We start from the raw sequence: 27,499 nt of genomic DNA, 5'->3' as shown, positions 1-27,499 counted from the left end.
CCCTGGCTGTTCATGGGCAGGGCTCATTGGAAGTTTCATTATAATCATCCTATTTTCCAGATGAGGACACTGAGGCCCAGAAACAACCACACCCCCACCTCTTGGGAGGCACAAATCAGAATGAATCTTTGCTCCCTGAGTGCTGAGCGCTTTGCTGTTTCACAGCTCGCTGTCCCTGCAGTCCACATGTGCTCATTGAGGGCTTACCACTGCTCCCAGCAGGCACACAGCAGTCAGGGAGTCAGATGAACTGCCTGCCTTCTGGCGGGGGAAGACAGAGACAGACATTCGGTCCACTGTCGAGCACCAGTTCCTGATGAAGGCTGTGAAGGGGAATGCCACAGAACAAGTGGCAGAGACAGCGATGCTATTTTAGGGTGAGCAGGGAAGACTTCTCCAAGGAAGGCATTTGGACAGAAACGTGAATGCAGTGAGTGAGCCAGCCATGTGGATTCTGGGGTAGGAACAGTTTTGGTAGAGGGAACAGCAGGTGCAAAGGCCCTGGGGCAGGGAGTTTGCTTGGTGTAACATCACGCACTTTGAGTTTGATTCTCTGGGTGTTTGCTATCACAACCCCCTACCATCACAGTGGCTGCTCACCTCTAGTATCCCTTCCTTAGTCACCTCCAAGTGTCTGCAGGAGTGTGGCAGTGGGGTGGGGGTTGTGTAGCAAGAAAAATCCGCCGGGCATGGTGATTCATGCCTGTAATCCTAGCACATTGGGAGGCCAAGGCAGGCGGATCACCTGAGGTCTGGAGTTCAAGACCAGCCTGGCCAACATGGAGAGACCCTGTCTCTACTAAAAATACAAAAATTAGCCAGCCATGGTGGTGGGCGCCTGTAATCCCAGCTACTCGGGAGGCTGAGGCAGGAGAATTGCTTGAACCCAGGAGGCACAGAGGTTGCAATGAACCGAGATTGCGCCCCTGCACTCCAGCCTGGGCAAAAGAGCGAGACTCCATCTCACAAAAAAAAAAACAAAAGAAAAGAAAAATCCAACAAAATTGCATGTAAGAGAAGAAAGGTGTATCTCTAATAGGAAACTACTTGTCTTAGTCCTTAATCCTCTTTGCACAATTTCTGTCTTTGGTGAAGTTTGCAATGGTTTTATCTTCTTGCTTTGCATGTGTTCTCAAAATGCCTTCTTTAACTAGGGCTGTGAGTTCTCAGCACGCTGCAGTCCACTATGTCAGGCCCATCTTTCCAGGCAGGGCAGGAATCCGAATTCAAAAACCACAGAAATAGGAGAAGAAACAGTTTTGGCAACTACACTGCTGACCTTGTGCTGAGCTCAGGGAGAGAGGTGCAGCAGGCAGACAGGGCCCAGGTAGGGGTGCAGTGGCTGACAGACCTCTGTCTTGGCACAGCCATTAGGCTCAGGGCCCTGTGTGCGGGCTCAGGTCCCTCCTTCATCACAGGGTGGTATTGGCACCAGCCTGAGGGAGCAGTTCATGGGGCTGGGTGTGCTGGAAGAGACATGCTAAGGAGTTAGGGACCCCAGGTTCTCTCTTTGTTTTCTGTTTTTATTTTGCTCACATAGATTTGTGAGTTGATAAAAAAGAAGGGCTCCTGGGGCCAAGAACTCGGAAGAGGGGTGGTATTTGGGAAAAACAGCCCCATCCCCCTTGGGTGCCATGGCCTGGACAATCCCAGAGCATCAGCACACCTGCGTTCAGGATTGAGCCCATCATGGCTGAAAGAGGCCCCAGTCCCCGTCCCAGGAAAGTTGCTTCAAGGCTCCAGGCGCTCCAGGAACCAGAACCCTGGGCTCCACAGCAGGGCCAGGTGCCTCCTCAGGTGCTGTGGTCTCATCTTAGTGCCACCTCAGCCAGTGTACAACCTTGGGCAAGTCACGCCCCCTCCTGGAGACTCTGAAAATGGAACAGAAAGGTGTGGTCATCTGTGTGTTCCTCTGTGATCTGGAAATGCTACAACCTTTGCCTCTAAGGCAGGTAGTAGCCAGGCATGGGGACGAGGCTTCTGTCAGCTCCCCTTTGATTTTGTAGACCTCTGGCTCTTAGCAAAGAGATGTCCTAGGAAGGAGGGGCAGTACCTTGGTGATCCTGTCTTGCGCATTTAGACTGGAGCTTCAGCCCATTCTCACCTCTCCTTGACCTGAGACCTGTGGCTGCAGAACCAGAAACTCATTTCCAGAAGCAGCAGAATGTCCCTCTTTCCACAGAGCTCAGAAGTATTTCTTAAGCCTTCCATTAACTGCATCTTACTCCGCTGGAAAAATAATACCCAGAATGCAATTCTGTCTGATTTCTGGCCTGTAAGCTCCTGAAGCATTCTTGTAAGAAAGGCTCAAAAAACTCCTGCACTGTGTGACTCGGAGCCCAGCCCTGTAGCCTCCCTCCAAGGAGCAGGCAGCTCAATGGTTGACCAGCAAGCCCATCATCATTCAGCACCACTGGGTTATCCATCTGTCCGTCTGTCAATTAAACAAGTGCTTATGAGGGCCTGGGGCCAGGGGCATATACCAAGAGTACTAAGACTAAGTAAGACACAGCGTGTGCCCTCCACAGCAGTTCAGGCGCAACCTGACCACTTTCTCTATTTGGTAAAACTCCAGAGAGTTCTTGACTTTATTATTCGCAGTTCAAAAGCAGCATGAGCTTTTGTGTCGGCTCCCCTTCACCCACTAAGTGCCATGGCGGGCAGGCAGAGGGCCCACATAGATGCCGCACATGCTATCGGTTATGATATAGGACAGGAACACCGAGCTTGGGGGATCCACCATCTTGTGACAGACAGCAAGCAAGCCAGCTTTTTGTCCCAGAGGGAAACATTACCTCATGTCTCAGGATTGGTTGCTGCAAACCCAACCCAGGTACAGAGCAGTCAGAGCCTTGCATTCTTTGTCTACCTAGCAAGATGTGTAAGAATGCAAGAAACTCACGGAGAAGTATCTCCAAACAATGCATTAGCATTGCACATGTCTGGATTTGAATCCTACGTCTAACAATTTAAGTGAGAAATTAAGTGCAAAATTGGGTGAATTGCAATCGCTGAACTTCTCAGCCTCAGTTTCCTCTTCTATAAGATGGGGATAATGCCTACTTTCCAGGTGACTGTGAAAGAGAGTGTAGGGTCACTCCTCTGGGAACACAGTAGGGAACTAAGAAAGCCCTTGAGTTCAAGAAACTTAGTTGCATGGGGAATCATTTCAGCTATGTATTAAGTATGCAATGCCAGTTAGTCATGTGTGTGGAAAAGAATAGAGGAGGCTGGGCGCGGTGGCTCATGCCTGTAATCCCGGCACTTTGGGAGGCTGAGGCAGGCGGATCACCAGGTCAGGAGATGACCATCCTGGCTAATATGGTGAAACCCTGTCTCTACTAAAAATACAAAAAATTAGCTGGGCCTGGTGGCACACGCCTGTAGTCCCAGCTGCTCGGGAGGCTGAAGCAGGAAAATTGCTTGAACCCAGGAGGTGAAGGTTGCAGTGAGCCAAGATCGCACCACTGCACTCCAGCCTGGGCAACAGAGTGAGACTCCATCTCAAAAAAAAAAAAAAAAAAAAAAAAAAAGAATAGAGGAAAAATGCGGAGGCCAATACATATCATGGTTCAGGGACAGTTTCTGCAAGGATTTGCCATTTGACCCAGCACCCTGAATTGAGTAAAGGAATGACCTTACTGCCTGTGGGAAGAGCATTCTGGGCAGAGCAGATAGCCTGTGCGTGGGTCCTGTGCTTGGCCTGCTTGAGGGACAGCATGGAGGCTGAGCTGGAGTGAGCAAGGAAAAGGCATGGAAAATTGAATCAGAGAGTAGGCAGGGACCAGTTCATGTAGGATCTTACAGGCCTTGATGAGAGCCTTGGATTGCATTGTGGGTGTGGAGAGAACCCACTGGAGGCTTCAGGTAGGTAGGGGCAAGAGCAGAAAATAGCATGGAAGAGGCCAGGAGAGGCTGCAAGATCTGGGATTTGCTTTTATCCTGCTGCTACTAACAAGTTAGCCTGTTAGTGTTTCGTGGATCCTGGCAGAAGACATGAGATTCCTGGGTCAGGAGTGTTGTAAAGTGGGAAAGATCTCACTGCTTTTTGTGCACAAAGCCTGAGCTCAGAGTGAACTCTTCCAAGTTTGAAGGGGAATGATAACTCAGTCAATACTTTCAGAAGCTGAGCCTCAGTCAACAAATAGGAATGAGAATGTTGGAACAGATTCCAGGGCACAGTGTATCAGAAGGCTCTTATTCTGTCAGCCTGCATGTCTTACCTGTAAAACAGGGAGAACATTGCTTCCCAGGCATATTGTGGGGCCTTGTAAATAGAAATTGAATCTGAAGACCCTGTGCTTATTCTCTGCGTTAATAAGAAACAGCAAATTCTTCCTAATAATTTATTCTTCTAGGTTTTTGATTATCCCTTTTCTTCACTGAGAAGCTATTAATGTTTGCTATGTAGCTCTAGTGCACAACACACACACACTCAGACATGCTTGCAAAATTTGCCTGCCAGCGTCTTCCTGGATAAAGGGTGGTGTTGGTCATTTAGGGGAGAAGGAGAGAGAAGAAGGTGAAAAGAGTCAGAACCCCAGAGGAGCAAGAGAAAATAGCTAGGGTGGCCTCTCTCTCTTTTTTTTTTTTTTTTTTTTTCTGATACGGAGTCTTGCTCTGTCACCCAGGCTGGAGTGCAGTGGCATGATCTCAGCTCACTGCAACCTCCACCTCCCAGGTTCAAGTGATTCTCCTGCCTTAGCCTCCCAAGTAGCTGGGACTACAGGCGCACGCCACCAAGCCTGACTCATTTTTTATATTTCTAGTAGAGACATGATTTCACCATATTGGCCAGGCTGGTCTCAAACTCCTGACCTCGTGGCCCACTCGCCTGGGCCTCCCAAAATGTTGGGATTACAGGCATGAGCCACCGCACCCAGCCAAGGTGGTTTTTCTTTAGATCACGTTTCTTCCTCCCGCCCCATGCTGTACATCTGAAGGGAGCTGAGGCTTATACTCAGTATCCCCCACATGCAAACTCATGTGCACCCTCCACCCACCCCAGGATGCTCAGCCAGCTGGCCAAGCATTAGAGCTGGAATTCAGATGGCGGTCTCTAGCCAGTGCTGGGCACATTCTGCCATCGCCATCCCTAGACCTCCTGCCCTTCCAGTCTTCGTTTCTCTCCAAGACCCAAGCAGTACAGCCGGCCTTGGCAAGGCCCGCCTCTTGTCACTGCATTGTGGGAGGAGATAAAATGACACTTGTGTGTTTTAAAGTTGAGCAGAACAAGATGTTTTAAAAATGCTGTGTTCCCTATGTGGGAGGCCTTCTAATGGGCAGCTGGGGACAAGGCGTCCAGTCCTCCCACCCCCGGGAGGTCCCGGAAGGGACTGCAGCGTGGGATGGGAGGCACACTCCCAGTGTTGGGTGCCTACCTGGTGGCCAGCTCAGACAGAGCTGGGACAGAGCTGTCTCTAGCACCTCTGGCCATGAGGGTGTTTGGACATTCCCAGCAGTCATTCGGCGTAGCTCAGTTTACCTCTCCTGCCAGAGTCGCCTCCTCATTGGACGGAGGGTGAGGAGCACTCGTGATCACTTTGTGGGGAGGGTGGGCGGAGTAGGGCTGAGTGGAGGTGAACTCCCCCTGCCGCATAGACGCTCCCCGAGGTGGGGTATGGGCACCGTCCAGAGAGTCCAGCTGAGGCCGAAAGGTAGATTCTTAGCATGAAGAGCTGGGCCTCTGGAACCAGGCTGCTTGGATCACCTTTTATCTTATTTTATTTTTTTGAGAACGAGTTTTGCTCTGTCACCCAGGCTGGAGTGCAGTGGTGTGATCTCAGCTCACTGCAACCTCCACCTCCAGGCTTCAAGCAATTCTCATGCCTCAGCCTCCCCAGTATCTGGGATTACAGGCACATGCCACTACGCCCAGATAATTTTTGTATTTTCAGTAAAGACAGGGTTTCACCATGTTGGCCAGGCTGGTCTCAAACTCCTGACCTCAACTGATTCACCAGCCTCAGCCTCCAAAAGTGCTGGGATTACAGGTGTGAGCCACCACACCCGGCCCCATTTCTTCACTTTGAAAGAGAACATATCCCCCTTGGTAAAGCTGTTGAGGTCAAACAAGCAACCTAAGAGAAGTGCTGACTCAGAGCCTGGTGCAGAGTTGGTGCACTTTAGGGACAGGACCCAGTGCTTTCTTCCCCAGCCATCTCCAGGACTCATGAGCTGGGGGTGTACTTGGGGAGACATACAACTAGTATCTCATTCTCTCTATGGTCCACGCCTCCTGTCCCCCAGGGACAGGCTCTGGGAATGCCTCCTGGTCAGAACTGGCCTCTGCTCTCCCACCTGCTTGCTGGGCCTCTGCTGGCCCAAGCTGCCCAGTGTCCCCTCATATCTTCCATCCCCAGGGCTGCCAGGCCTCAGCTGCTCTAAGCGCGCCCTGGCCCCGTGGTGCCGATCCTTGCCCATCTGCTCTGGCCACCCATACTCTCGCTCCTCCCACTGGACAGCTTGGCAGTCCCTTGTCAAGAGGGCAAGGTCTCCCTCCTTTCCTGACTGCTGGGCCCTTTCTGATGAGAGCTACTCTTCCTCTCCTCTGGGGCCCAGGGGTGGGGGTGGGGCTGAGCCTGGGCCAGAGCAGTTTAATCCTGTGATCCAACTGGACACCGTGACACCCCTCCAACCTTCAGTGTCTAGGGATGGGATGGTTCATGCCAAATGCCTGCTGTCGCCTGACGCTCCCACCCATCCCAGAACCCTGTTGGGTGCTGCATGCCTCGCCATTGTAGCAGCTGGGTTTATAATGTGATCTTAATCCCCATTATGGACACTGCTAGAGGTTGCCCCTCAGCTCCTTCAGGCGCCTCCTGGATGCCCCTGAAAATCAGTAGCATTAAAATATTTCCATGAAGTCAAGGACTAGGGAGAAAGGGGCCTCTTTAAGCTACATGTCAGACTGTGAATCTCGGCTCCAGAGCGGCCACACCTCCAGCCCTTCCTTTATGCTGAGGGTTTTAGAACCAGCGACAGATGCCTGAGGGCAGGTGCAAGGGGCATTAGGAGCTCTGAATTGTCTCTTCTTTGTCAGCCTCCTGCACCACCCAAATGGGGGGAAAGCCTTTCTTCTGGGACAGGTGTGAGCCTGGGTGTGCGTATAGTGCAACCCCTTGAATTCCCAGCCACATTACACGCTACTAATGTCATTTGGATAGCCTAGGACTCCAAATTTAGCGCTCCTCAATCCACACACATAAGAAGATTTGTGGATTTAAATTCTTTTTGTGAGGCTGTGAATATGAAAACATATTCGCCACCTCCTCATGTGACCCTAATCCTGGTTAATCGTGTTTCTCTGGGGCACTTCTCCACACTGCCTACTCTGAACCACTATTTGTGCTTCAGTGGAATCTTTTTTTTCCCCAACTTCCCCAGCAAAGGAACAAGCAGGAGGCACTAAGGTGCAAAGAGGAAGATTTGCAAGCACATCGAAGGGTTCTGCCAACCTGCTGGCACTGCTGGGCTGTGGGGGAAATGGGCAGGCGTCGATGCAGAAAGGAGCAGGGAAACAGGCTCCAAAGGAAACAGACTTTCCAAGTCACGCTCATGGAGACTGGGCCACTCTCTAGACTCCCACAGGGTGTCCTGTGCACCCCTCTCCAGTCCAGCCACGATGTGCCAGTTGCAATCACTGCTGTCTGCTGCTCACAAGCCAGCCGGGCTCCCCTTTGCCTTCAGTCCCCAAGTCCACGTTCCTCAGGACTTCCACCACCCAGCTCCACCCACAGCAGCCTCTCTGAAGGGCGCCCTGTTTTCTGTAACATACCAGCGTCTCCATCATCACCACCATGTGCTTTTTTGGGCACAGGCCTGGTTTACCCTCCCCCTCTGCCCTCCTCCATCAGTGCTATGCTCCCTGTCTCCATGGCCACCTGCCTTACACAGACTTCCCTCTCCCTTTGGTTGTCATTCACCTGCCACTTGTGGATCACTAAGGCCCTTGGCATCATGTCCTGGAAGGCACTGGTTCCTCCTGAGCAGATTTATATGTGTGAACTGCCCTGGGCTAGATCCTGGAGCCGGTCTAGTGTGTGGCTTCGCTATCTAGCAGTGAAGATATGCATGCCGCCAGCTGTGTTCTTGAAGCATCGCAGGCATGCTTGGGTACCTGGGTGAGAGGTACGGCAGTGGAGCATGAAAGAGCAGGCTCAGGACTCAGCCCTCACCCCTTCCTAGCCACGTGACCTGGAGTAAGCTACTGATACCCGAGGGCCTCAGCATCTCCTTCTGTAAAATGGGATGATAGTGTCACCTCCCTCATAGGACCTGGAACTGCACTTTAGCTAGTCCCTAAAATACTGCGTAGTCTCTCAAAGCCCAACTTCCTTCTCTGCCCAAAGAGCAAATGCCTGCCCGAAGAGCCCCTGGGGACTTTAGCCAGGCATCCATACACAAGAAATGTGTTAGCTATGGATGGGTCAGGCATGCACAGATAAGTTGGGGAGGCAGTGAGATGGAGAGGAGGGGCAGACCAGAGGCCACTAGATCTAGTTAGAGATATTCCATGGGCTTTTGTCTGCAGGCTTATCAAACATGAGGATTCTTTGATATTTAAGCCTTGCAGGAGTCAGAGAACAACAGGAGAGGACCCAGCAGATCAAACTCCAAGAGGGGCCCAGGAGTGGGCAGTGGTCAAGCCACAGGCACTGATTGGAGCAGCCATGGGCGGGCTAAGGGGACCTTGCCCTCTGGCTCTACTGGTGTTGACTACATTTCTATGGGAGGGACTGATGCTGTCATCAGGGAGCTTGGGGGACAGGCTTCTTGGAGTGTCCCCCTCGTGGGACCTGGAATGTGTTGAACTTGACTGAGTGGTGCAAGGGATCCCCTGGTGCCATCCCTGCCAAAGACCCTATCAGTGTCATGAGCCTGATGACAAAATCTCCCGATGGGTGAGTGCCCCAGCAGCAGTTGGAGCAGAGTTTGGGCAGATTCTAGCGAGAGCAGCTACCCAAGGTGGAGGGGAGGCCAGGGCTCAGGGCATCCAGCTGACCCACGCGCTTCTTGCAAACCCTCTGAGGTGGCCAGCACCTCAGAGGGGTCTCCGGGGTGGGGGAGGAGGCATGGCTTTCTGTGGGGCACAGCTCCTAGGGCATTCATTGCTTAGACCACATTGTCAGCTGTGCCCCTTGGAGTTAGGTCTGCGAGGTCACCTGGACTGGTCATGGTGCTGACAGGACACAAATGGTGCATTCAAAGTGGGCAGTGGAGGGGAGCTGAGTTGAAAGGTCATTCACAAGGTCATAGTGTGGTGTGGGAAACAGCAGGTGTGGTGCAGTCCCTGGGGCTGGAAATGGTGGGACTGTTTCCAACCCTAGGGCTGAAGGGACAAGAGGACAGAGACTTACTGAGACCCCCAGGACACAGCTAATGTGTGGATGGGGTCATTTGACAGGAGCAAGGGGCCATCAGCCGTTGGCTGTCCCACAGGGAGGGCACCAAGGCAGTCACTGCCTGTCCCCATTTCCCTCTCTCCCTCTGGCCTTCCTCCAGGGCTTCCTGTGGCTTCCAGGAGGTTGTCCAGACCTTAGTGGGCCACCAGACCTCGCCTGGCCCAGCCCTGCCTGCCAGTGCCGCTGCAGGCTTCCAATCCACTTGACTTTGTTTCATTCAGTTCCTTGGACTCACCTTCTGTCCCCACGGGCCTTCACACCTGTAGCTTCCCCTGCCTGGGAGGCTCTCACACTCCCTGCCCAATCACCTGTTCACCCTGTGGACCCTCAGTCACTACCACTTCCCCCAGACACCAGCCAGTCCCTCTCACGCCCTCTGCTTATGGCACTGAAGGCTGCCAGTCAGGGCTTTCCAGAGGAGCAGAGCCTATCCCATATTTGTGTATGCATATTAAGAGATTCAACTTTCAGAACTGGTTTAGGCAGTTGTGGAGGCTGCCAGGTTCAAAACCTGGTGGGCAGGCCAGAGGGCTGGAATCTCAGGCAGGACTTGATTTCTCTGTTACAATCTTGAGGCAGAATTTCTTCTTTTCCAGGGGACCTCAGTTTTTGCCCTTAAGGCCTTCAACCTATTGGATGAGACCCACCTGCATTCATCTCCTTTACTTAAGTTAACTGATTGTAGAGCTTAAACCACATCTGCATGCTACCTTCCCTGAAACACCTAGATGAGTGTCTGACCAAACTACTGGACATCATGGCCTAGCCAAGCTGACTCATTACATTTATTTATTTACTTAGAGATAAGTCTCGCTCCCCCAGGCTGGAGTATGATCATAGCTCATTGCAGCCTTGAATTCCTGAGCTCAAGTGATCCTCCTGCCTCAGCCTCCACATAGCTGGGATGACAGATATAAGCCACATACCTGCTGATACATTAAATCTAACCATCACAGCTGGTCTTTTGTGTGATTCCTTAATGATCTCAGCCTCTGTCCCGCCCTGTGATGTTGTTTTCAGTAAGCAAGGACGAAGATCATTCTACTTTCTCTCTCTCTCTCTCTTTTTCTTTTTTTTTCCGACAGAGTCTCGCTCTGTTGCCCAGGCTAGAATGCAGTGGCGCAATCTCGGCTCACTGCAACCTCTGCCTCCCAGGTTCAAGCAATTCTCCTGCCTCAGCCTCCTGAGTAGCTGGGACTACAGGCATCCGTCACCACGCCCAGCTAATTTTTTTGTATTTTTAGAGCTAGGGTTTCACCATGTTGGCCGGGCCAGTCTCGAACTCCTTACCTCAAGTTATCCACCCTCCTCAGCCTCCCAAAGTGCTGGGATTACAGGCATGAGCCACCGCACCCAGCCATTCTACTTTGTCTAACCATTGTTTTGTTCAGCCCTTGACAGCAACTGCTAGATGGCCGGTGCCCAGTAATTGTCGAATGAAAGCAAGAGAGAGAATCCACAAAGGGGCTTGGCAGTGTCCAGGTCAGAGATGTTGCCAAGACAAAGTGAGATGCTCTATGTAAAGTGTCTGCATGTAGTAGGTGTGAAACTCACACATGCCATTTCTTCTTCATTTTCAACCCCACCAGCCACTTTCCACACACACATACATGCAGTTCTGAATTTCTGAGAGGAATGATGATCCCGGGTAGGTGACATTCTCCTAATGTTAATATTAATGTTAAATAGTCCTTTGTGATAGTCAGGAATTGTTCTAAGCACTGTATATATATTGAACCAATAGTATTGATTCCAATGTGTGTTAAATATTCAAGATTATTAGTAACATGATTGTACGGCACGGTAGCTCACGCCTGTAATCCCAGCACTTTGGGAAGCCAAGGTGGGCAGATCACGAGGTCAGGAGTTCGAGACCAGCCTGGCCAACATAGTGAAACCCCGTCTCTACTAAAAATACAAAAATGAACCAGGCACGGTGGTGTGCATCTGTAGTCCCAGCTACTCGAGAGGCTGAGGCAGGAGAATCACTTGAACCCGGGAGGCAGAAGTTATGGCGAGCCGAGATGACACCACTGCACTCCAGCCTGGGCAACAGAGTGAGACTCCATCTCAAAAAAAAAGAAAAAAGAAAGAAAGTGACTCTCAGGACTAACCAATATTCATTAATTTGTTCAATTAGCCGAGTCTAGGTGAGCAGGGGCTGGGATCATTGTTGCATTTTACAGATGAGAGCTGACTGGCCTCGGCTCCTGAAGTGGCCCAAGTCATGCTGTGCTCCGTGGCTGCTGTCCCAGGGGTTGGGGATGGGTGTTCTCTCCTCTCCTGGGAGGCGCAGGGAGCCTCAGGGCAGCACAGTTGCTTGCTGGCTTCATTCGAGACTGATTTTTTTAATCGATGGAGAGAAATGTTCACCCCAGTCCTGCCATTGACAGGGAGCTTGTCATCACCTGTTTACCTTGCAGTGGCCAGGGCCTCCTCTCAGGCCTCACCTCGCTGTGGCCCTGTTTCTCTTGGACGATGTTTTCTGGAGGGAAATGGGTCTGGCTCCCCTCACGGCTGATCCTTCCTGACCCAGGGGAGGAGAGCGGCGTTGAGTGGGTCCAGGCCTGGTTCGGCCATGAGAGCACAGCTGCCAGCTTCAGGGGTGACTCAGAGCGGGTGGAGCCGAGCTGGAAGGAGAAAACAAAACAAGGCAAGGGAGGGCTCACGCTCGCCCCTGCCAGGCCCTGAGCTGCGCCACACGCAAAGCCCACTCAGTGCTCACACTGCCACCATGGAGCGGGGATAGGCCGGTCCCTCTTCCACAGCTCAGACAGCAAGGAGGCCCAGGGCAGGGGCCGACCTCAGCCTGGCATCATCCACTTTACACCAGTAGGTGTGAAACTGGGATTCTGTATCGGCCGTAATCCTGACTTTACACCTACGGGCCGAGGGCCTTGGGTAGGTGGCTTGACCACTGTGGGCCTCTGTCCCAGCTCTGAAAGCTGGGGATAATACACAGTACCTTCATCGGGAGCTTGTTGTGGGCCCAGCCAATGTGCACCGGTATTGTGCTTAGAACAGGGTGATGGTAGGTGTCCTCAGTGTTGACACATTACTGCTGTATGCAGTCACCTCAAGTAGGGATGGTTTTTAACCCCAGCTTTATGGATGAGGAACTTGAGGCTCAGCAGCCCATGTAACTTCCTGGGGATCACCGCAAACAGCCCCCCACCCCTTGTGGCAGCAACTAAACCAACTCCCGACCTTCTCTCTTCCCCAAAGCTCCACCCTCTCTCTCTTTTCAGTTGCAGCCCATGACACCTCCTAATATCCTGCCCCTGGGAATGGGAAGAACACCTATTCCAGGGTAGCCACCCTGTAGAATACAGCAGGTTCTGTCTAAGGAGTCAAGCGTGTCTTGGGAGTTGGGCTTCTGGTGAATAGCCCTGGTGCACTTTTCCCGTGTATCCTTGGAAAAGTGACTTCCCGTTTCTGAGCTCAGCTTCCACATCTGTGGATTGAAGTGAGGCAGCAGCTTGAAGCGTGAGGATTTGATTTAGGAATCCACGTGCTTATGAAGTTCTTGGAAGGACAGTGAGAATGGGGGCCCTCCAGGGTTTGGGCTGCAGTGGTTCAGGTTGAGGCCCACAGACCACGAAGCTTCAGGAAGTCAGGGCAGAATCTGTAGCTGCCTGGAGATAGAAGAAGGCAGGTTCTGGAGTCCAGATTCTGGGGCAGCCACACAGCAGCTTCTACCACTGCCAGAGGGAGGAAGGCTCTTGCCTCGCCCACCTGCCCATCCCAACTATCACTGGTCAGATCTCAACCATTTCCGGAGCACTATGGACAGGGATGCTGGGAAATGTAGTTCCCAGGCTTCCAGCCCCTGCAGTTACGGGAAGCACACAGTGGGTGGGAACAAACCCTCACTCCTGTACACAGTGGCCAGCATAGCAACCCCTGCTGGCAGCAAGAAACAGGGTGCCCTGAGAACCCTCGAATGCAGGCAGGATTGATGCAACTCTCAATAGGGTATTTGAGCTGTGTGGATTGCAGTTACCACTCTAGCTTCTAGCCTTATTCATTGATCATAGCTACAAATTTGTTGAGTTCTTAAATGTTTCTGAACAGTCTCCCATCACGATTCCCAGGGTGTGATACCCAGGGAGCAGGGAGGGTTAAGAATATTAGCAAAGAGAAGGCCTCATCACCCAGGGTCAGAGGTATCAGGCCAGGAGTACCCCTTAGCTGCAGGGGGATGGACAGGTGGCAGGAATCCTGGGGCAGGGGTGGGCTTGCTAAAGCCCAGCAAGGCTTCCAACCAGGCGCCTCCGGCTCTGACTCACTTGGCCCAGGTTTCTTATTAGGCTGATTCTCCGGATGAGGGATTAAAGTGGAGGTCAGACACACTCCCTTGTAATAACACAGGGGCACAAGGGACTGCACTGGGAGAGTTCCATGTGGAAGTTCCACACACTCAGCTTCCAGGGACTGCATCTTCTTCCTGGGGACCCATGCCGAGCACAGAGTAGGTAGGAAAGGAGGGAAGGAAGGAGAGAGGAAAGAAACGTTTAGACATTGATCCCAAAGATACAAAAGACCTGGTCCAAGTTGGCTCTGCCATCTCCTAGTTGTTTTAACTCAATCCAGGTGCCTGCCCTCCCTCAGCCTCAGTTTCCTTGTCTGCAAGTTGACAGTGAAGGTAACTCCTGTGTATTGAGCATCTGTTAAATGTGAAGCATTTATGCACTTAACTCTCATGTGAACCTTTGAAGAGATGTGATTTTCCCCATCTTGCTGGTGCAGGCCCTGAGCCTGATGAGGTAGATGAGGTCCCTACCCAAGACCTCTCAGCTAGGAGGTCGGAAATTCAGGATTCAAACCCAGATCTGGCTGACCCCCAATACCCGTATTCTGTTCACCACCCAGTGAATGGGGCTGCTGAAAGGGTCAAATGGATGGCAGCTGTGACTGTTTTGGCAAACTATAAAAAACAACGCAAAAAACGAGATGACCCCCAATTCAAGACTGGCAGTTGGAGGTTGTGAGGTGGCCAGGCTTTCCTGCAGATGTGTAAATCTTGGATACTTCAGAAGACAATGCATCTGCGTTTCCAAGCATGTGGGAAAAAAGACTGATTGGAGAGTGGAAAATTGGAGCTATCAGAGCAACTTTGAGGAACTTTTCCTGGGGAAGGTCAAAGCTGGTTGCAAACTCAGGTGGGCCTGACTCTCTACATAAGCCTCTGGGACCAGCTGCCTCCTGACCCAAGGCATGGCTGTTGCAGAGTCTGGGTCTGGGAGCCCCTGGGAACCCTGACATTTCCCCCAGTGTGTTAGGAGCTCCTTCCTGCATGTCCTGGGAGGTCTTGGCCACAGGAGTAGAAAGCATGAAGATTTAGCTGTTCAGCACATCAAGGAATTCACACACATCATGAATTCGGCCAGAATCATCATTTGTGTAATACCACTGGTTTCCATGATTTGATGCCTGATTTCATTTGGTCTTTTAAATAACCCTGCTAGTAGGACAGGCCAAGGGTTCTGCTGGGCTTTTTCCTTTTTGTTTACAAATGAGGACCTTGAAGCTTAGTGGGGAGAGACAGAATTCACCTTTGTGATCATCTGCTCTGTGGCAGGAACTGACCTGTTCACTTTTTTGCAAGGCCTTTTATCCCACAGCAACCCTTCGTGTGAGCATTTTTGTTTGTTTGTTTTTATGAGACGGAGTCTTACTTTGTCGGCCAGGCTGGAGTGCAGTGGTGTGATCTCGGCTCACTGCAACCTCCACCTCCCGGGTTCAAGCAATACTCCTGCCTCAGCCTCCTAAGTAGCTGGGATTACAGGCGCCAGCCACCACACCTGGCTAATTTTTGTATTTTTGGTAGACACAGGGTTTCACCATGTTGGCCAGGCTGGTCTCGAACTCCTGACCTCGAGTGATCTGCCCACCTCAGCCTCCCAAAGTGCTGGGATTACAGGCGTGAGCCACCACGCCTGGCCCCATTTATTCCCTTTGAAAGAGAACATATCACCCCTTGGTAAAGCTGTTGAGGTCAAACAAGCATTTTTAATCCTATTTTGTAGATTCAAGAATTGAGGATCAGAGAGGGCAAGTGCCTTACCTATGAACACACAGCCAGGAATGGGAAGAGTCAGGATTTGAATGCAGGTCTCTCTGTGCCTTTGTTGTTGTTGTTGTTGTTGTTGTTGTTGTTGTTCAGACAACTGTTGGCCATGATCCACTAGGAAATTCTTCACAAAACCAGAATAAATGGGTTCCAAGCGTCCAGTGACCAGGCATGAGCTGGAGAGCAGTTCAGAAAGGAGTCATTCTTCTTACTGGAAGGTTTGAGGGCCATTAAGTATCCAAGATTTACTGGTCAGGTCTTACTTGGTCCCACCCTGTGCCCATACATGAAGCCAGCCGGCCAGGATCCCAAAGGCCAGGACATGGGAGGATCTGTTTTTCAATAATGTGAAGTCCCCAGATGTGTTGCATTGGAAGTCATCCTCGCTGTCTGTGCAGAGCTGGCCTGGGAGCAGGATGTTCTGACATAAAGTGAAAGCAGATGCAGTGGGGCCCCTTGGGTGGGGCAGGGAGGTGGCGGCTGCCATGGCTGCAGCTGCAACTTTCCAGCCTGCAGATCTGCCTCTTCCTCCCACCATCTGTGCACTTGGCTGGTGTGAGGAGGTTTGCTTCGGCACCTCTGGGGCCTCTCTGGGCCCCACCCTCTTCTCTGAATTTGCCAAGCCCCTGACACATAAAGGCCACCACTCCAAGAACAGGAACATGGAAAGGCAAAGGAAAGATGCTGTAACTTCACTTCAGGCAATGGCAGAAGCTTGTACCAGATCTTTTCTCCCACTGAGAACTTTAAAAGCTGGAAAAACTTGAAATCCAGCTCTTTGAAGGCATTAGAGAACAACTAAAGCAGCCAGGACTTGAGGTGCGAAGACCCCCAAGAGAAAGGAAATAAGTTGGGATAAACCCAATATTCCCTGCTCCTTTTCTGCAGAAGGTATGTGCTGATTTTTGCAGAGGGTTCAGAGGATGAGCAGAGAGCAGCAGTTCAGAGTGTTTGGCAGTCTCGCAAGGTGGGGAAACAAAACAGAAATAGGTAGGTAGGTAGAAGGAGTCAGTGAGTTCAGGACTGCTAAGTCAACCAAAACCCAAGGAACCAAGAACCTAGAGCAAAAAGAACCACAAAGGAAAGAATGTGTGCTCTGTGCCTTTTAAAATTTTCCTTTCAAGGCATTTGCCAGCACTTAAGTTTCATGGGTCCAGAGTCTTAAGAAACCAAGCAGAAAACAGCAGATGAAAAGCTAAAAAGACTGGGCATGGTGGCTCATGCCTATAATCCCAGCACTTTGGGAGGCCGAGGTGGGTGGATCACCTGAGGTCGAGAGTTCAAGACCAGCCTGACCAACATGGAGAAACCTCCTCTCTACTAAAAATACAAAAATTAGCCGGGTGTGGTGGCATGTGCCCATAGTCCCAGCTACTTAGGAGGCTGAGGCAGGAGAATCACTTGAACCCAGGAGGTGGAGGTTATAGTGAGCCAAGATCACGCCACTGCACTCCAGCCTGGGCGACAGAGTGAGACTCTATCTCAAAACCAAAAACTCAACAATAACAATGACAACAAAAAAAAACCCAAACAAACAAAAAAGAAAGGCTAAAATTTAAGCTAAGCCTATGGTGATCTCATCGTACAGGGGAGACAGAAATTGGAGATAGGAGCCTATAAGGAAGAGTCACCCTGATAAGCATCTCAGTTTACCTGTTGAGAACGGCTATGCCCCAGGGGTAATAGTAAACCAGAAATAGACCAGTCTTCATGAAAAGTGAAACACAGCTGCAGTTAGAACGAAGTAATGTGCCACTTCTGTACCTGCTCATCAGGAGACAACCAGTCCTCTCTGAAGGAGGACAGCCTCATCCAGAGCCTCTGCATTTTTGTCATACACAATACAAACAGCAACCAGTCCTGCCAAGGACAGAACCAAATAACCAAAGAAAGAGAGAGCAACCGAGAAAATAGACAATAGAAATAGACCCACGTTATCCAAGTATCACAGGATATCCAATGTGGGCTTTAAGATGGCTGTGGGGAATAATTGCACAAAGATAGATGACAAGGTGGAGACATTCACCACAAAGTAGAACCTGTCAAAAAATTGGGTAGAAATTGCAGAACTAAAAGACACCACTGAAGTGAAGAACTGAATCCATAATTCGAATAGAGTAGGCACAGCAAGAAGTGGGGGTAAACAAGGTATTATCCAACATAAGAGGCTGGAAAGATGACAGTAAACCAAGTCCAAAGAAGTTATCAGAAAGGGAATGGGGAAAATAGGGAAGATAAGAGCAGGTATTGGTGGAATCGAAGGATGAGCCACAGCTACATAGAAAGCCACAGGTGAAGGCAGGAGTCTACCTTTGCTACCATTTTGCTGTGTGACCTTGCCTTCTCTGGGTTTTAGTTTTTCATTTCAGGGAGACAAGCGTAAGGGTTACCCACCTCTTCCGGTGGCTTGGGGATCACATGGGGAAAGTTGTGGCCACTCTGTATTGAAAGCGTCAACTTTGCCAACAGCCTGCACAGTTCGCTCAGGCATTTCTCTGGTGACCATAGTACCAGGGGCTGTGTGAAGGGCTGGGAGGGCATCCCAGCCGTGATGGGTATTTACTACCATCCCGTGCAGCGGGTGTTTACTACAGGTTCAAAACCCCGTGCGGTTCATTCATTTGTGTTTCCAGGAGTTTCACACAGTTCTCTCAGTCTCTGGTCATTGCCCCTCAACTCCCTATTGCCAGAGGAGTTTATCTTCACTAGGGACTCTCCTTAGGGAAATTCTTACTTTTTAGTCCCCAAAAGTGTGCTGACATTTGTCAGTCTTGTGCTGGTGACCCCGCTAAGCTCTGTTGTGTGCAGGTGCTTCATGCCTCCTCGTATTGAGCATGTGGCTGGGAAATGACTGCCATTTGGCAGAGGACAGGGAGCCAGCTTCCCTCTTTCCCCATCCTTCCCTGCTCCCTCTCTTCTTTCTCCTTTTTCTGGGAGGCCAGGCCTCCCTCACCGCACACTTGGCATGCGGAGATCTTTGGTCTGTGGCGTCTTGGCCCAGATTTCATTTCGGGGAGCCAGGGCTGGCATTCCCCCATGCCTGCAGGCTGCCCCACACTTGCTAGAGCACGGAGAAGACATGCAGTCCTGGTTTCTTCCCTGCAGCCAGGGAAGGGGTGGAGCAGTGTTCTTGCTTTTCCATTGCAGTTTTATCCAGGGCTTTGGAAAGCGCTAAATGATACCAGCTCAGAAGCCTCTGATGGTTATGGGGAGTGCCCTGGCCTTGGAGCTGTGGCTGCAGGATGCCCCAGAGGAGAGGAGGCTGTCACAGTCCCACAGCCTGTGCAGCACAACCTTGCCCTCTGCCCTGCCTCTCACCCGACCCCTAGCAGCAGCCTAGAGCATTAATATCTCTCACGCAGAGGCAGGACATTGTAGGAAACCTGACCTCTCATCCAGAGCCTTGTTTGATCAACACGGTTCAACAGTCATCTGTTTCAGGGAACTCATCTCTGCCCTGGCATTAGGGGTGCAGAGGCACTAAGGGCAAGGGTGTCCTAGGCCCTTCTCATTATAAAGGCAAATGTAGTAAGACCATGGCATTCCTCTGCTCAGCCCCACTAGCAGGTTTCCATGTCACCCAGAGAAAACTTAGTCTTGACTGTGGCTTCTCTGGCCCAACACGCTCTCACCCCAGCTGCATGCTCAGATTCCCTCTCACCCCCCACCCACTCCTCTCCTCCACACTGTGTCTGATCCAGCCATACAGGTCTCCTTTGTTCCACGGGGTCTGCGGCCGTATTGATGCCTGAGAGGCCCCTACCTTAGATCCTTTTACGATGCACCCCAGCCACCTTGTCCAGGGCCTGGAGAACGCAAGGACCAGCAAATATGCAGTCAATGAATTAGATGAATGGACAACCTTGATGGGCTGACAGCCCCGAGAAATGAGCAGAATTTGTGTTATCAATCCCCTTTTCCCATTGAAGGGATGGTTCAGAAGGGCTAGGTGACTTGTTCATGGTCACGCAGTGAGTAGTGTGGGACAGGCTGCTGAGAATGGAAATGTGACTCGGAGTCTGTGCTTTCTTTCTCAGTTCTCCCTCTGGACTGTTGGCCATTTTGTTTCCCTTCATTCATTTCTGGGTTCCTTCATGACCCAAGCCTCCACTGAGCATTGAGTGTGTGCACAGGTGACAGGGTCACTGCCATAGTGAGGCTGGGTTTCCATCCTCACGTTGCTCCCAGTCCAGGGAGGAGACATATGTGTGAAGAGCACAGACAGAGTGCAGCCAGGACCCTGGGGAGCCAGGAGAGGCCCCTAACTCACCCCAGGAGAGGGCAGGGCTTCCTCCAGTAGTCGGCACCAGCTGAGCCCTAGAAAATGAGTAAGAGCCATCGGCCAAGCAGGGTGGGGTGGTTTTCTGGACAGTGGCACAGAGGTAAGAGCAACTATGACCTGTAGGTCAGTCATGTTGCTTGAAGTAACAAATAACCTACTTTACCCCATAAAGGGGATTTATTCCCTCATGTAACTGAAAAATCAAGATGAGGATGGGGCTGCAGGTTGAGCAGGATCAGGGATTTTGCACCATTTGTTCGGGTTGTTCAGCTCTAGTCTCTTCTACGCACGCTAGCAAAATAGCCAGCAGGGTGTTCCACATGTCAACAACAAGCCAGCCAGAGCAAAAGAAAGTTTGTTCCCTCCTACAGAAGCTTGGCTGGATGAATTAAGGCACATGCCCATCCCTGGATCAATTACTGGGGTAAGAGGTGGGAACCCTCTGCCAGTCAAGTGAATTGTGAGCCTACCTGTGATGATGCAGAAGTTATTCCTACTTAAATTACAGAGCTGCTCCTTGATGGGGGCAGGTGGGGAGAGAATTGGATGGGATACCTGTGGACACCATTAGGTTATAAACAAAATCTAGGTTGTCATGAAAAGTGAAAATTGGAGCAGAGGCCAGATAAAAATGACATTGCCAACCGAGCTGCAGAGCTCAGACCTTGTCCTCCATACATTGGGCTTCTAGTTCTGGAAGCTGTAGAGGGTTGTACCCTATGCATCTTGGGCCCTGGATGTCTTCAGAAGGGCGCTGTGCATTTAATATGGTTTTGGAGCTGCCCCCCTTTCTACCAAAAGGTGATCAATCTCCTTTCAACTCTAATTTTCCTGGAAAAAAATATACCCTGCTTATTGACGATCTACACCTTGAGGATGGGGAGGAATCGATCAGATTTCTTCCATTCTTCAGCATTCCAAGCAAAGACCAAAGAGACCATGCTCCAGGGCAGAGGTGTAACCACAGTTGTACCATACAGAAATCCCAAGGTGTCGGTGAGAGCCAGAGGGGTCTCTGATGGGCATTTGAGAGGTACCCATTTGCCTTCTTCAAAAGAATACTCCCCCCTTGCTCTATATCCCTCCAGCCGTAGTAATCTGAAGATCAGTTAACAAGACAGGTGTCTGCTCCAGGGTAGAGCCCCCCAACCCCCTGTTTCTGGTCCCCCAACCCCTCCAGATGTAAGGAATCAGAGGACTGTGGATTTGGACTCAGATCCTGCTCCTTCCTTTCCTTAGGCAAGTCATCTAAGCTCTTTGAGTCTTAGTTTCTTCCAAGACAAAAAGGGAAACTAGTATCTAGCTGGCAGTATATTCTGAGGATTATCTGAAGAGATACGTATGCATGAATATCTCATCCTCTCAGCTCTTAGTGGATCATCAGAGAATATTGATTCGTTCACATGTTGAAGAAGGAAAATTAAAGTTCAGCAACGTCCTAACAGATACCAGAAGCCCAGCATACATCATTTTATCTTATCTTCATAACCATTCTATAAGTAGGGGTGTTAGTATCCCACTTTGCAGAAGAAGAAACTGAGGGTCACGAAGGTTGAATAACTGTCCCAAGGCTCCACAGCTGGGAAATCAGAACTTGAACCTGGACCATCTAAAGCCCCTTTTTATGGAACTGAGGCCAATTGGCAGAGCTTGAATGCCCAGGTAAAAGGAACCCTGGGCCACTCTCTAAGCATACCATTGTTGTTGTGCTTGTTGCTGAAATCCAAAATCTGGAAGAGAATGAAGTAGAGAGAAAGGCAAATAACATGCATTTAACAATTCCTGTGTATATTGTACCTACATGCATCATGAGCTCTTTGACAAATGTTTGTTGAGTGTGTCAATGTGATAAGTTCTTGTTGGAAACATGGAAGGGACACCTTCTGCATCCCATAATAACCTTGCAAAGAGATGATAACATCCACTGTATGCACGCACTGAGGCTCACAAAGGTAGATAAACCATCCAGAGCCACCTGCCAGGTTGGCATGACACCAGAAGGAAGACCACGAAATACATCCTGGTGGAGATGTGGAGAGAAACGTTTTTTATAGCAGGATCACAGAATCTCACCCTGTTTTCTTCCTCCTTTTCTTTGCAGATGACAGACAACCTTCTGTGCCTTCATCAAGTTGGTTGTGTACACACCATGCCCCTGGTGACAGCATGGGAAAGAAAAAGCCCTAATTAAGGATCATCAGAAACCACTGTGGGAGGAGGACGGCAGAGACAGCTTCCCTCCCTGCTATACCAAGACCCTTCCCTCGAGGTCCTCGCTCCTGAGGGACCCTGGACTGTCACAGAGATTAATGACCCCTTATCTTCTTTGGATGGGAAAGGAAATCACTGGTTAAAGCTTGATCAAGAGACATTATCAGCTCTTTAAAGATTGCAGAAAAATAGGCTACTTTATCTTCTGAAAAGGTAAATATATGCAAGCAAAGCCAACATGCCACGAATGGCCTTGGTCTACCACACAGTGGTGTCTGGGACACAGTTGAGGGTCATCCCCCAGCGGGAGTGAAGTCGAGCTTAGCGGCCCTTGTGTCCTCCCTTGGAATTCCCGCCATCCCTTCTGATTGAGCCTCCACCTCTGGGATTTTTCTTCCGTTTTTCTCCTCTCTTAGGAGGGAGTTCCTGCTACCCATTGTGGGAGGCCACCATCAGGACTGCGAAGATGGTGACCCTGCGGAAGAGGACCCTGAAAGTGCTCACCTTCCTCGTGCTCTTCATCTTCCTCACCTCCTTCTTCCTGAACTACTCCCACACCATGGTGGCCACCACCTGGTTCCCCAAACAGATGGTCCTGGAGCTCTCTGAGAACCTGAAGAGGCTGATCAAGCACAGGCCTTGCACCTGCACCCACTGCATCGGGCAACGCAAGCTCTCAGCCTGGTTCGACGAGAGGTTCAACCAGACCGTGCAGCCGCTGCTGACCGCCCAGAACGCGCTCTTGGAGGACGACACCTATCGATGGTGGCTGGTGAGATGCTGCCTGAGAGTGGGGTCTGGGCTGAGAGTTGGGGTGTGGACTGAGAGTGGTGTCTGGGCGGAGAGTGGGGATCTGGATGAGAGTGGGGGGCGTGGGCTGAGAGTGGGGTTCTGGGCTGAGGGTAGGGATCTGGTAATGAGAGTTAGGTGCTCCCAGAGTTAAATGCTCAGTCCCCGTGTACACCTGGGGCCCTGCCAGGCAGTTAGTAGGATTCAGATTATTGTCCCACACTATTTATTGAGGATCTATTATATCTAAGTCAGAGCAGGAAGCACGGCTTTAGTTTCCTGTGGCTGCCATAACAAATTTCTGCACAGTTCATGGCTCAAAACACCAAAAGTGCATCCTCTCGCACCTCTGGAGGCCAGAAGTCTGAAATCAAATTATGGGCAGGCTTGGCTCCTCCTGGAGGCTCTGAGGGGGAAGCTGCCCCAGGCCCGCTCCTGGCTCTTGCCGGCTGCCGGCAGTGCTGGGTGTTCCTGGGCTCAGAGCTGCAACAGTCCAGCCTCTGCCTCCACTTCCACAGGGCCTTCCTCCCTGTGTCCCTTTATGTCTCACATGTCCCTCTCCTTTTCTTATGAGGACACCTGTCATCAGGTTTAGGGCCCACCCTAATCCAGGATGATCTCGTGCAGAGATCCTCAACAATTTCACCCGCAGAGGCCCCTTTTCCAAATGTCATGCTCACAGATTCCGGTGACTAGCACTTGAACATATCTTTTTGGGAGCCACTATTTTCACCCACTACAGCTATTGAAATGCAAAAGAGAGACAGATCCTTATTCTCATGGAATTTTATTCTGGCTGGGAGGGGAAGATAAGAAATAAACAAGGTAGGCTCACATAGAAGCGATTTGAAGAGAGATCCAATGAGGTTTATCATAGAAACTTAGAGGAGGCTTCCGTAAATGGGGTCACCAGGGAGGTCTCTGAGACAGCAGGACTCAAGTTGAGACCCACAGGCAGAGAAGGCAGCGGCCATGAGAAGAGCAGGACCATGCACTGCAGATGTCTGGGACAGTGGGTGCAGGAGCCCGAGGGTGGCCTTTGCTGGATGTATTGGGTAGTAGAGGAGCTCCACATGGCTAGGGGGCTGTAAATCAGGGGAGGTGCAGTGAGACGAGGCCTGAGAGTCAGCAAGACCCAGGGGAGGATTCTGGGATTTCCAGTAAGTGCAACAGGAAGTCACTGTAGAATTTTTGTCAGGGGGTTTCATGATCTGATCTTGTCATTTGAAAGGTCATTCCCATTGTTAAATGCAAAATAGATCAAAGAAGAGCAAGATATATGTGTTCATTTCTTATTTATTGAGCACCTACTATATGCCAAGCATCACTACATTGAGATGGAAAAGATAGAGTCTTTCCTTTCTTGGGTTGCAGGAGTGATGGGGAGAGAAGGGAAAACAGACAAACTTAAGCCAGGATCATAGGTGCTGTGCAGGAAGTGGGCGCAGGAGCTATGGTCTTCATGTCCAACTCCCCTTGGAGCCTGGGGTTATCACAGAAGGCTTCCTGCAGGAGGTGATGGCCAGGTTCATTATGAAGGATTCAGAGAGGTTATCCAGGTAGATTCTGGGGGAGGGTCTATTTGAAATGAACAGAAAACACGTGTGAGACCTAGAAGGGTCAAAAACCCTGGGCTATGCTTCCAAAGACCTGGCTGAGTCCTGGTTTGCTAATCTGTGTTGAGCACCACTGTGTGGTCCTGGGGTGGGCTCTGGGGAGGTGACAGAGAACCGGGCAGGTAGGGTCTTTTCCCTTTCAAAGATCCAAGGGTCTAGGGAAGGAGGTGGTGAGCCAGGCATGGTAAGGGTTAGGGTCTGCTCTCAGCCTCGGCACTATGTACTTGTGGGGCACGATCAGCCTTAGTCACAAGGGCTGCCCCGTGCATTGCAGGATGTTTAGCAGCATCACTGGTCTCTACCTACTAAATGCTAGGAGTGCCCCATCCCCAGTTGCGATAGCCAGAAGGTCTCCAGACATTGTCAGGTGTCCCAGATGGGGTGTGCGTGTGTGTGGGTGCACATGCATGCACAAAGTTGCCCTCCCTTGAGAACCAGCAGGGTTGGGAAAATGACACATTGATGGCAGAGTGGCTTCACACACATCCCATCTCCTCTCTGGATCTGACTCCCCCTGTAGCAGCAGTTGCTGGGACCATGTTAAATCCAAACTTCCTCTTCAGAGCCTGGAGTCTGTGATGTTCAGTGTCACCATGGGATTCTGTTTACAAAGGCCTTTTGGGGACAAACAGGGTGCTACACAGCCTGGATATAAACCAAACAGGAAGGGACCTTACACATCAGCAGGTAAAGGAGAAACTTGGGGGCCTTTGTCCTCATTTTACAGACAAGGAAACTGAAACTCAGAAAAGTTAGGTGACTTTTGCAAAAGAGAACATCAAATCCAGCCTCTGGAAATACCGTATTAAAAACTGTTATTAGAGAGCATCACCAAGACAATATCGATCTTTCTTCTTGGGGAGGGTGGTTTCTAAAACTCTTAGGCTGGTGTCGCCCAGGAGAGTTAAAAAGGTGTAAGCGAAAAACATCAGCTTCTGGATATAACCCATGTGTCTTCAAAGAACACAGGCTATAATGTAGACTTAGGAACTGGGGCCTGGCATCAGCGTTCCTAGGTTTTGTCGCAGTTTGTAGGTCCCATCAGGAGTGACTTTGAAGAAGCTCTTCATCTCACTGAGTCTCAGGTTCCTTCGTGTTACATGGGAGAAATAAGTTACTTCACCAGGTTCTCTACAACCCTGCAGACATTAGTTTTAACAATTGTATTTATTTTTGTTGGTTTAATGGGCAAGTAATACTGAACTTAGGTTTTTTTTTTTTTTTTCAGTACTAATTAAGGCTGAATATATTTCCACTTAGTTGTTTCCCATTTACCAGATGTCTTCCCCTACCTGCAGCCCTTCTCTGCAGTCTTTTTCTGAAGTTTAGCCTCTGGTGGCTGATCGCAGGGTAGCCACTTGGAAGGAATGGGGCTTCACCCTCTGGAAATCAACAGAAAGGAGCAGGGCTTTAGAGCTTTGGGGTTCTAAAAAATGCACAGATAATACAGAAACCACATGCTTTGAATAAAGAATCGGGATACAGGCATGGAATATTTGACATCAAAGCCATCCTGGGAATTCCAGGCTGTGCCATTGCTCTGCTTAAAGTCCCCCCTGCAGGCAGGACCATTTCATGAACGGAACTGGACTTGGGTCCTGATATGGTTTGGCTGTATCCTCACCCAAATCTCATCTTGAATTGTAGCCCCCACAAGTCCCACGTGTTGGTGGGAGGGACCCAGTGGGAGATAATTAATCACGTGGGCGGTTTCCCCCATACTGTTGAGGGGGTTGGAAGAATCTTAGGTGAGAATGTGAGGTCCTGAGCTCCCGTCCTGCCCTGAGCTTCATAGTCCTCAGCAGTCAAGTGGGCATCACAATTCCGGCTCGTCCCAGCCCTGGCAGGAACAGGGACACAAGAGCAGTCACCGGGGCTCACTCTTTTAGTTGAGTTGAGTCGAATTGAGTTAAATTGAGTTGAGTTGAGTTGAGTTGAGTTTACAAATCAGCCCCGTGCCCTGCAAGTGAAGAGACTGCACCACCATCCCAGGCTGGACCTACTGACCCCTGTGACCCTTTCCTCGGATCTCTGTCCCAGACACCCAGGAACACGGATTCCTTCTTCCCCAGTCCCCATGTCCAATTCAGAGACAAGCCATGTTGAATGCTGACTCTGCCTTCTCTACTTGCCCCCAACTTGGGAAACCATTCTGTGATACGCAGGGGACATTCTCAAGGGACAGAAATAGTGCGACCCTCCCCTGATTTCCGTCCCCTGCCCTCCTAAGGCATCTTCCCATCCCAGACATCCATGCCCAGTGCCCAAATGCAAAATAATACCATCATACTGTCCACTCGGTGCCTAGCACCAACTCTGGCCAGGTCCTAGGCCCAGCTTTCCAGGTACCACTGCCTGGCCCTTACCACCCCCACTGCCAGGAAGATGTAGGTATCTCATTGTCTTCACTTTGCACTTACCAGGTCACCCACTGTCAAAGGGCACAGTCAGATCCCCTTCTAGTTAAAGGACATGGTCTGGAGTCAGGCCCAGGATATTCAAACTGTTTTGGTCCTGGAAAACTCACTTCACCTCTGTAAGCCTCAGTTTTCTCACCTGTAAAATGGGTCTATAAGATCACCTTTCTCATAGAACCATTATAGAAACTCAGTGAGAAGCTGCCTATCAGGTTCTCAGCACAGGGCCCTGCATAGGGCAACCATAGAACATGCGCTTCTGCTCAGGGTGAGCCATCTGGGTCCTGCACGAGCCATTTCCAAGCACCACCTGTCCCTGCGCTAACCTGTCCTCCCCACACGGCACCGGGGATGTGGTAGGGGCTCAGTTGTGACGAGTTGAATGAATGAATGTGTGTTAGCTTTAGCAGTTGTCATTCACTTATTCAATGGATGTATCTTGAGCCTGTACTACCTAGCATGCTTGTTTCTGCTGCTTGAATGCCAAAGGGGCCAGGGAAACCAACAGCAGCTGGGGATTGGAACGAGGCCTGCGGTGAGGCCCCAGTGGTGCCACCCATGTGTGGAAGGCCAGAGACTGATATTTCCAGGGTCCAAGGGAGGCTTCTCAGAAGCTGATGCATCATTCATTGGCCGTGAAAGGAGGAAGGAGGGTGGGAAGGGAGCGCGGGTACCTCTTCCCAACACTCTCAGGACGGGTGCGGCCT

The 27,499-nt window shown here is 50.7% G+C and overlaps 1 protein-coding gene across 3 annotated transcripts in view; it reads left to right on the top strand.

Annotated features, from left to right (window-relative positions):
* The window catches only part of ST3GAL1 (ST3 beta-galactoside alpha-2,3-sialyltransferase 1), a 116,195-nt gene that overhangs the window by 72,584 nt on the left and 16,112 nt on the right, over positions 1-27,499 (top strand). For all 3 annotated transcript variants that reach the window (XM_024251088.3, XM_054518857.2, XM_054518858.2), the window contains 2 exons: positions 21,861-22,183; positions 22,387-22,742. In XM_024251088.3, the coding sequence (XP_024106856.2) occupies positions 22,437-22,742 (306 nt within the window). In that variant the 5' untranslated portion in view covers positions 21,861-22,183; positions 22,387-22,436. The remainder of the gene's footprint in view (positions 1-21,860; positions 22,184-22,386; positions 22,743-27,499) is intronic.

This window comes from Pongo abelii, chromosome 7 (genome assembly GCF_028885655.2).
Source record: "Pongo abelii isolate AG06213 chromosome 7, NHGRI_mPonAbe1-v2.0_pri, whole genome shotgun sequence".
Lineage (NCBI taxonomy): Eukaryota > Metazoa > Chordata > Mammalia > Primates > Hominidae > Pongo > Pongo abelii.
Note: the sequence above shows the minus strand (reverse complement) of the source record. Positions and strands in the feature narration are given on the sequence as shown.